General features: G+C 38.4%; 1 protein-coding gene across 1 annotated transcript in view; it reads right to left on the reverse strand.

The window, feature by feature from the left end:
- MAGI1 (membrane associated guanylate kinase, WW and PDZ domain containing 1) overlaps positions 1-16,738 on the reverse strand; it is a 609,319-nt gene that overhangs the window by 233,515 nt on the left and 359,066 nt on the right. The window contains exon 2 of the mRNA XM_024747645.1: positions 10,444-10,553. Coding sequence (XP_024603413.1) covers positions 10,444-10,553 — 110 coding nt within the window. The remainder of the gene's footprint in view (positions 1-10,443; positions 10,554-16,738) is intronic.

Raw genomic sequence — 16,738 nt, forward strand, 5'->3', positions numbered from 1 at the left:
AAGAAAGAAGGGTAAACGAAAGAAATAACACTTAGTACCCCAAAAGATCCAATTCTAGTACGTCTCAAACCTTTAATTAGCTTAATTAAGAATGGAGAGATCTTGTAACTAGACTGGATTAGGCTTCTGGTGTTCAAGTATCCAGTGGATATTATCCTCATTGGAGTAAGGTACCACTTCACATGACAGACAAATACCTCCCAAATGAATGGCAATTTGGTTCTATCTTGCAGGCTAGCTAAGTATCTACTACCGGAACTCAGCCACTGCATAAAACCAGGCAGTCAGGGTGCTGTCCACCACCAAGGGCGCCATTCACATACATTACGAACTGAATAGTGCCCCCTGGATTTGTATAATGTGGTGGCTCTGATGGGATCTAAGACTAAGATGAAATTATCTTCAAAAGCATAACAAAAGGTATCTCCTCCCCCTCCCCCCAAAAGGAGTATGTTTAATTACTGATTATTTTTCCTTTTTTTAAATTTAAATGTTCTCTACAGCTATAAATAATAGGCAATATGAGCCACTGGCTAAGAGGGAAATGTCTAGAACAAGACAACACAGCTCTACCACATATCCGCTGTGACATCCTGAGCAAGTTATTTAATCTTTTTATTCCTCGGTTTCCCTGAATGTGGAGAGTAATAGCACATACCTACAAGACCATTGTGGGGATTAAATGAGTTATTACACTAATATAGAATAAAACCTAGCACATGCCAAGTGCTCAACGTATGTTAACAATTTTAATGATGATTATTATACTCTTATATTCATCTAGAATCCCATTAGCAGATATTTAGGATCCATTTAAATATTGTTTCTGGGACTTCCCTGGCAGTAAGGTGGTTAAGACTCCACACTCCCAATGTAGGGGACATGGGTTCGATCTAAAATCCCGCATGCCGGGCGGCGCGGCAAAAAAAATAAAAAATAAAAAAGCGTTCCTTATTTATTTTCTAAGATGTATTCAGTAGGTGTATATGTATCTATACACACAGATGTACACACAGTCTGAGCAAAGAAAATGTGGTGGTTACTAGTGGTAGCTTTAGTATCCATGTTGAGTGCCTGAGCTCCAGTTCCATTCCACAATTTTAAGACAAGTCATTAATCTTACTAAGCCTCAGTTTCCTCATCTGTAAGTGAAAATAACAGTTACAGTATTAAACGAGAAACCATAATTAAAACACTTAGCATGTACTTGGTATTCCATAGGTGTTAGATTTTTGTTTTAATATATGCACGATGTCTTTCAGGCTAGTCCTGCTATAGTTTAACAAGCAAGATCTATCAAAGTACTAACAAAATCTCAATTCTAGGCTAAAAACACATTAATATTAATAAGGGGGAAAATCAAAAACATAACGTTCACATAAAATCCCCCTTTCCCAAAACTATACTGGTTGCTTTTTAAAAAAATTTTTTGATATGGGTTTACTTTAAAACACTTTATTTGGAAATAATTTCAAATTTACAGAAAGTTGCAAGAATAAGAATAGTACAAATTTTAAACCATTTTTAATGTTTTATAGCCATTTGAGAGCAAGTTGCATTCACCATGGCCCTTTATCCCTAAATACATTAGAGTATATTTCCTCAAAATAGAGATGTATAATTAGTTCATTTCAATGCAAGACGAAAAAATGTCACTGAGTGGTTAATAAGTCTACTTTATTCATATTATGGTTGAACTAACACAAGTGACATTTTCTTGTTGTTTAAATTTAAGGTAATCATTTTGGGTAACTCATTTCATATGGAGTTTAGGTAAGCCCATCAGAGCATAACTGGTGAAGTGTTCTTAGTTGGATCTCAGCATAAATGCACATTATCCACTAGAGAAGCCAGAAATTTTATGTGTACGTAGTTTTATTAAACACATTTGATACAAGATTTCTTTAAAAACGTATTGCATTTCATTCTCTTGACTTAAATAATTCTTACTAAATCTAAAATTACTAAAATTTGGTAAAAACTTTTCTTAAAATAAATAATAGATGGTAAGGGTACTATGAAACTTCTCGGTCCCTACATAAATTGCTGTGGAAATTGCTTTATAATTGCAACAACTCTTGACGAAAAATGTCAGCTAAAATTATAAAGCAATTTAATAAATTAACATGGCTGCCAAATAGATATATTAGTATCCTACACCCAGCCAAGGACTAATCCATATGTTATTAATAGAAGCCTCTTTTTCAAATTCAAAACATTAATTTAAAAAATGGTCCTTAAGCTGACTGAACCCAGAGATATAAACCAAGAGCATGGACTCTCGGGGGAGGTGAGAACTGGGTTTGAATCATCTGGGTTCCATCATTATTAAACTGCTCATCTTGAACAACACACTTCTAAGCTCCTCAACCCTCAATTGCCACGCTCCTAATATAGGGGTGATAACATTATGCCTCTCAGAGTCTGGTGAAGGTTAAAAGAGACAAAACTTGTAAATCACTGAGCACAGTACCTGGTACATATAGTAAGCACTCGGTTAACGACAGATGTTATTAAACAATAAGGCTGGTCTAACATATTTTCATAAGAAGATTATAAATGACATCAACTCTAATTAAACTTAAATCTAAACTCCTATAGCTCTGCCTCGTTCCACACCCCTGAGAACCTTAGAATAAAGAACACCACCCAAACCATGTTTACATGAGTGTATTAGCAGACACATATAAATCAAGTCCACATAGTTTTTCTTTCCTTTTTTTTTTTTTTCCAATATGACTCCATCCACTCAGCAAATATACAATGGCAATTAGGGTTAACAACATACAATAAGAAATACAAAGAAAAAAGAACATTGGGGGATCAGCTGATGCTGGGAATATGCGGAGAATGTGCTATTTCAAGCACGCCTATTATTGGCTAAATGAGCCAATTATTAATCTTCACTATGTTCTCACCTAGCATCTAGTGTTGGGTTGTTACTCAAGAAATGTTGGAAAATCATTTTTTTAACTTAGCTTGCCCCCCCTAAAAGAATTATATAAATCATAAAAATCATAAAAAGGAGAATCATATATATAAGGCCCAAAGTCTAAAGAGAACTTGAAAGAAAAAAGGGAGAATGCTGGACTTGAGGAGTCATGTTAGAAAGGGGAGGGAAAGGGGGTACAGAAGAAAGAAGACTGGTCTACAGAAAGGATGACGTTTGGGAATTCCCTGGCAGTCCAATGGTTAGGGCTCGGCGCTTTCACTGCAGAGGGCATGGGTTCAATCCCTGGTCAGGGAATTGAGATCCTGCAAGCTGTGCGGCTCGGCTGAAAACAAAACAAAACAAAAAACATATACATACAGGACCTTTAAATAGAGGACCTATGAAGTGCCATGATCACTGCTGGGGCCTTGGGTACCTCAGAAACATCAATACAGGTAATGAGACAACAGAGTCCCAGAAAACACAAGTCAACAACGCTGGTAAGGGGTAGAGCCTGCCAGCCACTCCAGTCTGCCATACCAGAAAGCCCAACACATCTCATGATCTAGCCCCAAGGAGAAGAGACAATGTTTAAATCAGGAATGTCCAAGTCCTTCTCAGGAACTCACTGATGGGATAACTGTCTCCTCCCTTGGTGAGAAGTAAGAAGAGATTCCACACTAATGGTTTCAATGTTCCCTGAGGGGCACTACAGAAATGAGAAGTGGTGTGCTCCTGGCATTTATGAGATGGTTGTTATCAGAAAACAAAGGATCGTCCTGCTTCCCTCGTGACATTTCCATGCCCCAGCAGACATTCAAGTGGATGAAAATTTGTTAAGAGTTATCAGAGCCCAAACTCTAACTCCAGATCACATCTAAACAAAAAGGTTTTTTTTTCTAATCCCATTATTTTTTTTTAAGAATTTAAATATATTTTATTATATTTAGCCTCATTTGGTGTTGGGTTTCTTTTTGGCTGCACTGGGTCTTTGTTGCTGTGCACAGGCTTTCTCTAGTTGTGGCAAGCGGGGGCTACTCTTCCTCGTGGTGCATGGGCTTCTCACTGCGGTGGCTTCTCTTGCTGCGGAGCACAGGCTCTAGCAGCATGGGCTTCATTAGCTGTAGCACGTGGGCTCAGTAGTTGTGGCACACGGGCCCTAGAGCACAGGCTCAGTAGTTGCGGCACACGGGCTTAGCTGCTCCGCGGCATGTGGGATCTTCCAGACCAGGGATCGAACCTATGTCCCCTGCATTGCGGGCGGATTCTTAACCACTGTGCCACCACGGAAGTGCTCCCATTATTTTTTAATTTGGCACAAAACTCCTTGCCTAGACTATTGTGTTACTTTCTCAGCTTAAACTCGGTGGAACAGGAAACTAGGTCTGAGCAGTGAAACAGCAAGCAGAGGGGGAAAGCCCTTTGACATAGACAATCTTGTGCTTAAAATGTTTTCTATGTATACTATACTGTGTTCAGCACTAGAAAAAGTACAAAACCAAGTCAAAACCATAAGAATTCATCCCTACCTATGAATCTGCCTTGTTGCCAGAACATCCCATCTCATAGGGTCGTTCTAGCAGTGCCACATTTAAAGTTATCTGTTAAAATATATGTATTATGTAGGATAGAGAACCCTATACCATAATATGAACAATTCACTTCTTTATTCTAGTTCTTGGCATCTTAGAGGACAGCCAATGGGACACCAACGTAGAACAAGTAAGACTTGATGGAGAAGGAAGGAAAGGTCAGGTGTAGGCAGTAAGGGTGGATAAGAGGAGTCCCCAGACCACAGACTGGCTGGGGGCACATGGGAGAATACAGTACTGATGGGTTAAAGGGAAGGCGAGAGAAAGAGTTGAGAACTGATGGAGAAGGGATGAGGGACATACACTCTTATTATGGGCAACAAACATTTGCAATTGAATAGAAAACGGGGAGGGTTTAAGAGTCCAACGAGTTTGAGTTTAGACCTTTAATAGTCTGTGTGGCCTCCATGAGGCCAGAGTGAGAGATGACCTATGTACAAGCATCATGGCAGGGTACCTGGTACACAGTAGGAGTCCAAAACCTGGAGAGCTGTTATTATTGTTACTAGTCAGAGTTCTGCAACAAGACTAGGCTTGGTAAAGACTAAAGTGATCCTTTCATATTAGACAGCACTTAACTCTCCTAAGAGGACAAGGGCAATAGCCACAGTGAGAAAGTTTCCAGTGACTTTCATCTGATCAGTCCTGGGGATGCTAATAGAACTGTCTACTTCATGTATGACAACCTGAAGCCTTCCACTCAGGTCAAACACAACCTGAACACAGAGATGCACATTCTACGAAAGAAGCAATGTTCCAAAACCCAGTTCTTTATCCTGGCCTCTTGCTGACATACTGGTTTAGTTCATATCATGAGCTCTAATTGTAGAATGAGTTGGTTCTAGGCAAGCAGAACTAGAAACAGCTATGGTTAAGAGAAACTAATACATTCAAATAATACCAAAGGTAATTTATGGTCCTGACATCACAGTCACATTCAAAAATAATAAACAACGCCAACTGTTGGTTAGCAAATGCTAACATGCCCATTAGAATATCGCACTTCTACAAATAAAGACCAGGATCACCCATGTTTACTGCATCAGATTTAAATGGTCTTGGAGATCAAACACATTTAATCCCTTTGTAAACTCCTTTAAATCAATGATCAGTGCCTCTTCCACAGATTATAATGATCTTGGTATTAGGGAGAGCCTTGATCAACAACTTGTTAATCTACAGAACAAAACTGACTTATCCTTTCCTCTTTCAGATGACCTCTGCTTGAAAAGAAAGATGCGTTCCATCGCTGTTAAGCCCAGAGAAGGGAGAAGGAACAAGAGGGGTTTGGTTCAATATTCCGGAGCCCCAGGACTCCTGGATAAGCTGTATCTCATTTTGACAGCAGCAGTAGAGTAAATGAAAAGCCCTGTCAGGTAATGCATTTATCTTCATGGGCAAATCAGCCGTTCCAAAGCAAGAATCTCAGATATTGTCACATCAGCTAGGACAAGAAGTCATAAAGCAGGAAGCCTATCAGTGCAGGAGGTACAGCGATATCTAGACTGTAATTAGGAGCTGTGAATGCGCACTCTAGTTCCAAGCTCACTGGGAGCCTTGATTTTTTTCCTCTGGGTTGGGATTCCCAGCCAAGTAATCAGTTGGTCCTCATCAGCCATTTCAGAGCTCAAAGCTCTGAGCTGCCCTTTATTCTGAGAACTTTATAGTAAGAGCAGCTCTGCTGTTTCTCCCAAATGTTAGGTAATCAAGAGAAAACAATAAAACAAGAAAAACAACAAGTGTCTTTATCCATTTCTTCATCTGATCATTCATTCAACAGATATTTATCCCATGGTCTAGGCACTAAGCTAGGTGTGGGCTAGTCACTGAGGTAGATCCAGTCTCTGACCTCAGAAAACTTAGATTCTAACAGGACAGACAGACACGCAGCAGGCGTGTATGCGGTGGAAGGGGGTCAGAGAGGGCGCTGTGGGAGCAGTGAGGAAGGCAACAGGCCAATCTATGGAGGCCTTTCTGGAGGAAGTGGCCTCTAGGCTAAAGCTTACAAGAAGGCTATGAACTGGTTAGATGGAAAGATGGAGAGATAAGAGGTAATAATTTATACCCAGTTACAAGAAGATACCAGGTGTATTCGAGCAATGGACGAAGTTTGTATGACTAAAGAATTGAGGGGGAGCAGGTTGGGAATATAATCAGAATTTGAGGGGGCAGGAGACAGGAATAGTATCCAGATGATTCTGAGAAATGAGAGAAGTGAGCAACACCAATGACGTTTACATGCATTTCAAATCCATCTATCTTAAGGTGGTTTTTCATGTGTATACAAAAAAACATCTAATGAAAAGTAAGATAAACTGAGATATCCCAAAAGAATCCTGTAGTGACTTTTTTAAAGCTGAATAATCATTAGGCAGTTATTAAAATTCTACTGTACACACCAGTGAAATATATAAAAATCACAGAGAAGATACTTATTTGTAAGATATGGTGCCTTAACTAGCCCCCACCCCCAAGACATAAAACCCCATGATTTTGAACAGCTAAAACTAAAAATTCAGCAATGAGAATGTTTTTTTTCTTTTTTCTTTCACTCTCAGTAGCCCATGGTATACTGCTCTTATCACATGACTGTCGATTATACCCAGTAAAGAGTTAGAGAGAGAACTGATTAAACCCTAACCATGTTGTTTGCTGTGTGATCCTAAGCAAGCTATATACTTCTCTGAGCCTCTGTTTCCTCCAATGGACCCATCTCTTAGGGCTGCTGTCAGTACTTGGTGAGACAATGCTGGAGGTGGTATTTCTGGTTCCATTTTACTGAAGAGTAAAAAAAGACTCAGAGAGGTTACACGACCCACACCAGGCCAGCCAGCTACAGAACAGCCCTCAGATTTCACACCAGGGCTGACTCATTCTGCATCTAGTTCTTTTTATGGCCATAAATTTTTTGGGGTAGTGATTTTCAATGATAATATAATTAAATTTTAACTACGATGACATTTTTCAAACCATGGGAATAATAAATGTTTTTGAACCAAAGCAAAAGAGAAGTGGAGAATAATAATAACTATAGCAAAAATAGCACTGGACGAACACTCTGAGTGGTGAATTGTATGATATATGAATTATATCTCAATAAAGCCAATTCAAAAAAGGAGCACTGTATCGAAAAGTGAGTAATGTCGCATTTAGAACTGGTAAGATCTTGAGGAAGTTACATCTGTTACTTCACTTTCTTACCTGTAAAAGAGGGATGCTATTACCTGCATTTTCTTTGCCAAAGAATTAGGATAAAATGGAATCCTGAACGGCAAAATCCATCACGGTGCCCAGAAGGCACTACTACACTATGATGACATGAAAACAAACTTGAGAACAAACAGGTTTTATTTGTTAATTTCTAATGACATGTGAACCTCCTAAAATGTACAGGAAGTCTACCCCAGCTCGCAAACACCTGTTCATGAGATCATCCCTTCTCAAAAGACTGAAGTCACTGAACTATTGGCAGCAGGAAGTTCTGGAAAATACAGGTTACAGGAGCTCATTTCCCTGTGGCACAGTTACACTACCACTGGGAGGATCCATGCTCCAATCAAGGGCTTTCTAATCCATGAGCACAACAGCCTGGTACAGAGTTCTGCTCTACCAGTCACATGGGCCAAAGAATCAAAATAAACACAAATGTGGCCCCAGTTACCCAAGCCCATAACTGAATCCCAAGTCACCCCTGGTCTACTCATGTTCAAAGATACACATACTGTGCCAGACTCAGAAACAGACCTCTTCCTGAATTTCCTTCCTGTTTTAGGCAGGAAATATAAAATGAAATGTTTCTTGTTTTCTCTTTACTAGGAAGACCCTTTCCTCATTCTCAGTTCCTGATTTACTGGTTTCATAGAAATGAAACATCAATACCAATGGCATTATACAGCAAAGACAAAGCACGATTTTCCACTGCTTTAAAAGGCTGAGGTCATTTTTGCCCCAATTCCTACACAGTGGTAAGCTTAAAATCAAGCCATTTAGCTCACAGTCAGGTCCAATAAATCAGTGGCAAAAATAAATGGAAAAGCTTGCCAAAATGTAACCATAGTAACACCACAGATGCGTCAAGAAATGGTGTGCTCATTTGCTTCATTCCCCATTTCTTAAATTGGAATCTGAGTAGGGGAAAAATTACACAGAGAACAATCATGATTCTGCAATTACTGAATTCTGCAAAACTGCATCCAATCTGCTGTACTAGAACTTCAGAGGCAGCAATGGTCAAGCTACAAAAATAGCCCTGGATGGCTTACGAGTCCCAAAGCCCTGGAACTGGGATTTGACAGTTACTTGGTCATACTGTGTCTCCGTTTCCTCACCTGTAAAATGGGTATTAAAAATCCCACCCTCAAAGGAATATTCTAAGAGTAAAACTGGACAGTATATCAGAGATGAGGCAATGACGTAAGGCCCTGATCACCTTTAGCCTTGTTTGTATTGGCTTATCTTCGTGTCTTGGTTTCTTTCTTTATTTCTATAAAAAATAGATAGATAATCCCTGCCTCATTCATGAGACTGACATTAGGAATTATTATTATTAATCCAAGTGTAAGGAATTATTATTAAGATATTATTAGAATTATAGCTTTCAATTCTAATGATGCAAAATTAAAAGAACTGAGGGCCAGAGATTCACATTAATACATTATCATGTTTTCTCTGTCAAATGCAGCTCTGCCACTCAGCAGAAAGAAGCAACCTTGGGGCACTGAGCCAAGTTACCTGTAGTCAACGTCTTTTCTTCTTGGAGCCTCGGTTTTATTAAAAGTGAAGAGGAAGGCAGGGCTGTTCTAAACTCTGATCGCTAAAGTTTCCCATCTAGACTTCCACTCTAAGTCCTTGCAGATCCATGGTATGCCTGAAATCAGTTCTGTTCATTATTTTGCAGTAGTGCGAGGAAACAACAGCACTCTAGGACATCACTAGCAAAATATTATTTTTTTAAAGAAAATCTTCATAGCAAACAAATCACAGCCATAAGCAGGGTACCTTGAACTTCAAATTATTCCTCCTTGTTTTTGCTGATTAAAAAAAAATATTTCTAAACACCTGTCAAACTTTGAAGGACTGGGTAATAGGAGAAAAGAAAACTCCCAAGTAATAAAATCAGAATCATTCTTTCTTCTTCTTTTGAATGAAAGCAAATAACTGTATGTCTTCCCAGAATTCCCACCTCATAATGAGCTGTACAGCAATGTAGTTTGGTAGAGCATGGCAATACCTCATGACCAGTGAGCTGCCAATTCATCTACCCCACAGGCTGATTCCCTCCTCCCTTCTTTCTTTCCTTTCTTCCTTCCATGCCACAAAATCCCTGATTTCATAGTCCCTACATTTTATGTCTTGCTTTCTCAGATTTGGTCTGATCTAATGGGTCTGGGGCTTTGGGTTTTTTAATCTGTGGAAACCATTTCTTCAAAGAAAATCATATGTGAAATCATGATTTATGAATCTGATAAAGGTGGGGAAGAAGAGAGAGTCCACTGAGGCATTCCCTTTGCTGAGAGGCTATCAGAGTCCCATGGATCTCCTGAGAGGTCAGTATGAAGTCCTCTGGCCTGGTCCACCCCATTAATGACAAACATGGTTAACATTTATGAGGCTTACACCACGCCCATGCTGTACACAAATGCTTTGACGAGCATTTGACTTTGACTTCCTAACAGTTCTGTGAAGTTAGTAGGAGTGAGATGTCCTTTTCACAGTTGTGAAAACTGGACCTTACAAAGGATAAATAATTTGCCCAGCATTCTCAAGCCAGAACTTGAAAACCGAGTAATTTACCTGGCGCAGTACTGTATGTCCCGTTGTCAATCGTGACTTCCTGGACTTACGGAGTCACTACGTGAGCAAACTGCCAAGTGTCCCAGAACCAGCTGTTGAGCTCTGAGCTCAAAGCAAAGAAGGCACAGCATGGCGGTAAAGGTTATCTCTTATGGTCTGCTGGAGCTCATGGTCAGGCGACCCTTTCTGGAACCGCTGATTGAGAAAATGTCGCAGGTCCTTGTTCAGCTTTCCTCCTACAGGAAATACATAAAACAGAATGCATCAACCATCGGGCTTCCTAGAGACTGAGCAGCCTGAGAGCTGTGTGAGGGAAAGCCACGCAAAGCCATTCTAGTCCGCCACCCTCAGTCATCAAGAAGGCTTACTTTAGGTTTTCCTCTGCAGGGGAAAAAGCAAGCAAGAATGTAATAAAGATAAAACAGCATCGAAACAGCATTAATTTGGAGGTCCCAGTTCACATAACACTAGGAGGCTCAAATAACAAAGAATTGAAATGAGGCTATTACATTTAAAATATGTGTCGTAGACACTTGCAGACACTATTAGATGGAGTGGATGGCTGAAACCTTAAAGAGGGCAATCTAGCAATAGCTAACAAATTACAAAATGTTCTTTGACCAGGGACCCAACTGGAATAAATTTACCCTATATATTTGCAAAAGTCTGCCCAAATCTCTAGTATTGTTTACTGCAGCATTTTTATAACAGAAAATAAACACCAAAAACCTGGAAACAACCACCAGGGATCAACTAAGTAAAGCACAGTTCATCCACATAACTACTCTGTGAAAGCTACATCTTCATGTGCTTGTACTGCAGGAAAACGTGGAATTGTACCTACTACCTGACCACTTTTGTGTGAGAAGAACAAAGAAAAGGAGAGAGCATGTATTAATGGAAGGAATCATCAGAAAGTTTTAACAATCGTTTCCTTTAGGGAGAAGGACTTGAGTTTGGGAAATAAAGGAGGAGACATCATTCTTCATTACATAGACAGATACAGATATATATATGTTACTTTTCTGTGTTGATTTATAAACACTAAACACATAATTTTTTCAAATTTTGTTGCTGTTTAAGCAGTAGTTACCGGGGCTGGTCTATGTGTTTATTTCTTTTTAACTCTCTACAGTTAACAGAACAAAACAAAAGCTAAAAAAAAGTATATTGTTACAAAAGTGTATCATAGAACGGAGAAGGTAACCAAACTTTTTTTTAAAATTATAAACACAAATTATAGTCTACAGGATCAGCAGAAGGCTTATAGATCAACCTCGCTAATATTCATTCTTAATGGAGAAAACTGCTTCAGTGACAACTAAAAATAACAAGGCTAAGATTGTCCTTCCATTTTTTGACAAGATAAAAATTAGGTAAGAGCATTTCTAGCATTAGAGAAACAATGCGGCAAGGCAGTATCCATGTGAACCACAAAACGCACATCTTCAGATGACAATTTTCCCATGGTCAAAAAGAGCAAGTCATGGGGATGACAGCCATGGTTCAGAAGATGCTATGACCTATGTAGGGGAGGAAACTACTGATCTTTATTTTAGTATCGTGTTCAAAACCAGATTCCCTGCTTTAACTGATCATTTTAGAATAGACTAATGAAACCCAATTTGACTCTTTTATTTGAGTTGTAGTACATGTAAGGCTTCAAGTGGCCAAAACAAAAATTCATAGGTCAATCTCAGGTCGTTCAATAAACATTTAATTAGTCATCAAATATTTCTTAAATGAAGAAGACACACACAAACCCCACTTCCCTCCCCTCCTTAAAATGGGCACAAGGTTTGAATAGACAGTTCATAAAAAAAATATATATATATGATTGTCCATTAAGCACATGAAAAGATATTCAATTTCACTAGTTATCAGAAAAGGGCAAATTAACACCACAATGAGATCCCAGCACCTACCTGCCAGAATGGCAACATCAAAATCAAGCGAGAGCAAGCCTGTGAAACAACAGGAACTCTTTTTATACTGCTAGTGGGTGTATAAAACGTTTCATTCCCTTGGGAAAACAATTTGACAGTATCTTATAGAGTTAAACCTTCACTAACCAAATGACCCAACAATTCCACTATTGTTTATGCAAGAGAAATGAAAACAAGTACACATGCTCAGACGCGCATGTGAACGCACAACTTATAGATGAATCATCACAGCAACTTTATTCATTATATAATAGCCCTAAATTGGAAACAACCCAACGTCCATCAACAGGTGAATGGATAAGCAAACTGTACTATATTCAAATAGGATGCAGCACAAAAATTGAAAAGAACAAACCACTAACACATACAGTAATACGGATGAATCTCAAACACATAATGCTGAGCAAAAGAAGCTAGACACAAAAGAGAACATACTGTATGATTCCATTTATATATACAGCTTCAGAACAGGCTAAACTATAGTGATAGAAAGCAGTCCAGCAGTTACCTGGGGCTGAGGGTAGGCAGAGACTAACACACAAGGGAATAAGATCTATGGAGTGTATCTATGTCAGTTTCCTGGCTTTGCAACTGTACTGTAGTTATGTAAGAATGTTACCACTGGAAGAAAGAGGGTGAAGGGTACACAGGAAGTCTGAACTATTTTTTTACAACTTCCTGAGAGTCAACAGTGATTTCAAGAAAAAAATTCTTTGAAAGGAGGAATCACAAGGAAACTTGGGAGGCTGGGTGATTCCAATACAGTAAATATCAATTGTGGTAGTAATAACACAGGGTTATACATTTATCAAAACTTATGGAACTGTAACTGTAATGCACAGACATTCAAGTGGCACATATGTTCCTCATGGCCAGGAGTTTAATGACTGTGTTATCCCCTCTCATTGATTGTGGGGAGCACCTATGATTTGCTTTTCATCAATAGAATTATGTAAAGATGATGGGATATATGAGATTATATATATGTGATTACATACACTTGTTTTCCAGTTGCTTGGTTTAAAGAAACCTGCTGTGAATCTTACAGCTACAAGAAAACATATTTAAGATGCTCCAAATTCTTCTTAAGTAAAGAAATGTAAAATAGTGACAGCCTCAAATGACTCCATATTCAAAACGTCATTCTTCTTTCACCACAACACTCAAAAAAGTTCAATGAGCATTACATTTGGGGTTCTTAATGATGGGATTCCAGTGCATTATTGAACATGTGCATAAATGGCTATAAAATTCACTAAGCCTGTGAAATGTGACTGCAAGCAAATTCCAACTTTGTTTCATCTGGAAAATCAACTTTAGCCAATTTCTAAATTGACAATAATAATGGATTTTGAAGTATGTATTCTAAGAGTCTAGCAAGGACTATTTCTTTTGCCAAGTAGTTAACTCCTGTCTCAGCTTGTGGAAGCCAGTAGTAGCATGTGTATCAGTTGTATTTGATTTATTCTATTTTGTTGTTTTTTTAGTAACAGCATATATCCTGGTACATAGTTTTTCTATGATTTTCAGAAACTTTCAAGAGAGTTGGGAAAAAAAACAATTTACGGAACTGTATATATAAATGTGTGCATTTTATAGTATGTAAATTACACTTCATAAAATCAATTTCAAAAGTTAAAACTATACATTATTATTGAATGACTCTGTGGTAGGCACTGCTGTAAATGCTTAGTTTTCAACTGCTGTAAATGCTTAGTTTTCAACTTCCCATTAGAGAAACAAACTGAAAGAAGAGTGGAGTAAATCTTGGTGGTTAAAACAGACAGGCCCAGGTGTAAATCCTGGTTCTACTATTTATTAGCCATTCTACTATTTATTAGCCGGTGAACCCAAGTGCCTTGCTTAATCTCTGAACCTCACTTTTCTCATCTGTAAAAACAGAGCTCTGATGTAACAGTAGTTCTGCTACAAGCCTGTTGTGAGGATTAAATGAGATTCAGACACTGCTTAGCAAAGAGAAAGCACTTATTGAAAGATGGAGATTACCCCTAGAGTGGACAACAGTTGAAGCAGTGGAGAAAGAGCTGAGATGAGTCCAAAGATGGACTGTTACTCTTTTTAAAAATGCAGATAAACATAAAACCTATTGACTTACATGGCCAGAAACAAAATACAGGCACAGGGAAATTTGGATTAAAGGATACTTCTAGAGTTTCTGGAAGGGGATAAAACTCTACTTGCGCTAAAATTGTCTGGACACGTGTAAACGGGTTACCATTTAGTGCATGTTTAATATATTCCTGGCACTGTGCTGGAATTGTAGTTCAGAAAATAAAACCAACTGGTCAATCACTGATAGGTGACAGTCACACCTGCCAACTCTACTTCTAGGTCTAAGGCACTCTTGAATTTGACCACAAGGACAAAAGTATTTACCAGCAAAATCTCCATTGCCTAGAACCTAGGATATATATTCCCCTTAGGAGACCAGAGCTCTAGATAATAAAAACACACTAACAGTTATCATCTGAACTGTGAGTAGTGAAGACGTTATGGGATCCAAACGTACTGCCGCCTAAGACAAAAGCATTCCCAAATCTCAGGATTCAGTATATTTTTATCCCATACAGGTCCTTATGAGTGAGACACAAAATTCCGAAGAAGACTCAGGATACAGTCCCTCTTTATCCCACACAGATCCTTACTGATCATATTCAGTACCTCTCAAGGTGAACCAGGGGCACATAGATTGGAAGCATTCTTAAGACATAGGCCCTCTTTGTTTACACTTGAGCTTTACATTCAAACTAGCCACACTAGCTAAAGTTTATGATCATCAAACTAAAACTCCTCTTTACTGTGGATGTGCAAAAGGGCAGGGTTAACTATGCTGCCGGTTAACATTTACTCTGTGTTCCGGGACATTTGGAAGCGAAAAGCCTCAACCTTCTCATTATATTAAAAATACTGTACTTTTTGGCATCTAATCTCCAATTAATTGCCAATTATTAAGGGGACATGTCTATAAATCTTCTCCTAATTGTCAAGGGCAGTGAGCCAATGAAGTAATAAATTGCTAGAGAAAGAGTTTGCCATAGCATCTTCACTCACTATGAAATTCAAGATTTCTTTTGCAAATGGAAAAGAGAACACAGATCAGTAATGTGTGGAATTTTTTCCAAGAAAAGGGTTCAGAGCTTACTTTAAGACAATTTTATCATTTAAATAAGAAAAAGGGGGGCTTAGACCCTATTCTGGATTAGCCATTATTTCATATTTTCATATGTATATACCTAGAATTCTGTGGCTTTTAAATTTACAACATTATACCTCTGTCTTTTTGATTCACATTAGCCTACAGAAATTTAACCACTCAATCGATGTAATTTTGAATTATTTTAAATGTTGTATAATATGCCATTTAAAAAACATAACAATTTTATTTCTCCTTCAGAGAGAATTAGATTATTTCCAATGTTGTTGACAATACAACAAGGCTGCAGTAAGTGTCATTATAATGCATTTTTTAAAAACTAACGTGTGAATCTTCTTTTGCTCTAAACTATCTGAACTTGGAAATAGATATAATCATCTTCAACTTACCTAGGCATTGCTAAATTCTCCAAAATGGTAGTGCCAGCTTACTTTTCTACCAAAATTCTTGGAGACCCCATTTCCCCACACTTAGGCCAATATATTGCTATTATTAGTGTATCAGGGGTCCTGAGACCACTCCCAGATTTGAAGATTCACTAGGAGGATTCACAGGACTCAGTATATAATTGTACTCAAAGCTATAGTTTATTACAGCAAAAGGGTACAAAGCAATATCAGCAAAGGAAAAAGGCTCAAGGGGGAACAAAGTCCAAATGAAATCAGGTGCAAGGGTCCCCTCCCCAGTGGAGTCACTCTAATTCCCAGGGCAATGTGTGAAATATGCCCGTTAGACACTCAAGGGAGCTCATTACACATAAAGCCCCACAGTTTTTATTAGGAACTGGTCATGTAGACAGCCTCTGCCTGGCATGAAACTAAGCTCCAGACTCTCAGAAGGAAAGAATAAAGCATATCTTTTGCATGAACAGTTAGAGCACAGTGATCTGCTATTAGGTCTGGGAATGGAAGGAACCCTCCTGAAATCCAAGTTCCCAGATCCCAGCCAAGAACCAACTTGGTAAGCCAGCCTTAAAACTAACAATCATTAACTCTTTTCTGCACTGTCCACCTTTTAAAAATCTTCCTAATCTCATAAAAATAAAATGATATATTGATGTTATACTAATTTAAAACTACTGATTACTATTGAAATTGAACATTCTATCATTTTTTTAATGTTTTCTCTCCTGTAACTTGCCTGTTCATATACTTTGCGTATTTTCCTAATGGGTTGTCTTGTTATTCCTGATAAGATGCTCTTTACATATTCTGGATATGATTCCTTCATCAACTATTTATGTTACACACTTTGCTTATCATTATTTTTTTTTGCGACACGCGGGCCTCTCACTCTTGTG

This window comes from Neophocaena asiaeorientalis, unplaced genomic scaffold (assembly GCF_003031525.2).
Source record: "Neophocaena asiaeorientalis asiaeorientalis breed wild unplaced genomic scaffold, Neophocaena_asiaeorientalis_V1.1 scaffold495, whole genome shotgun sequence".
In the NCBI taxonomy this organism is placed as follows: Eukaryota; Metazoa; Chordata; class Mammalia; order Artiodactyla; family Phocoenidae; genus Neophocaena; species Neophocaena asiaeorientalis.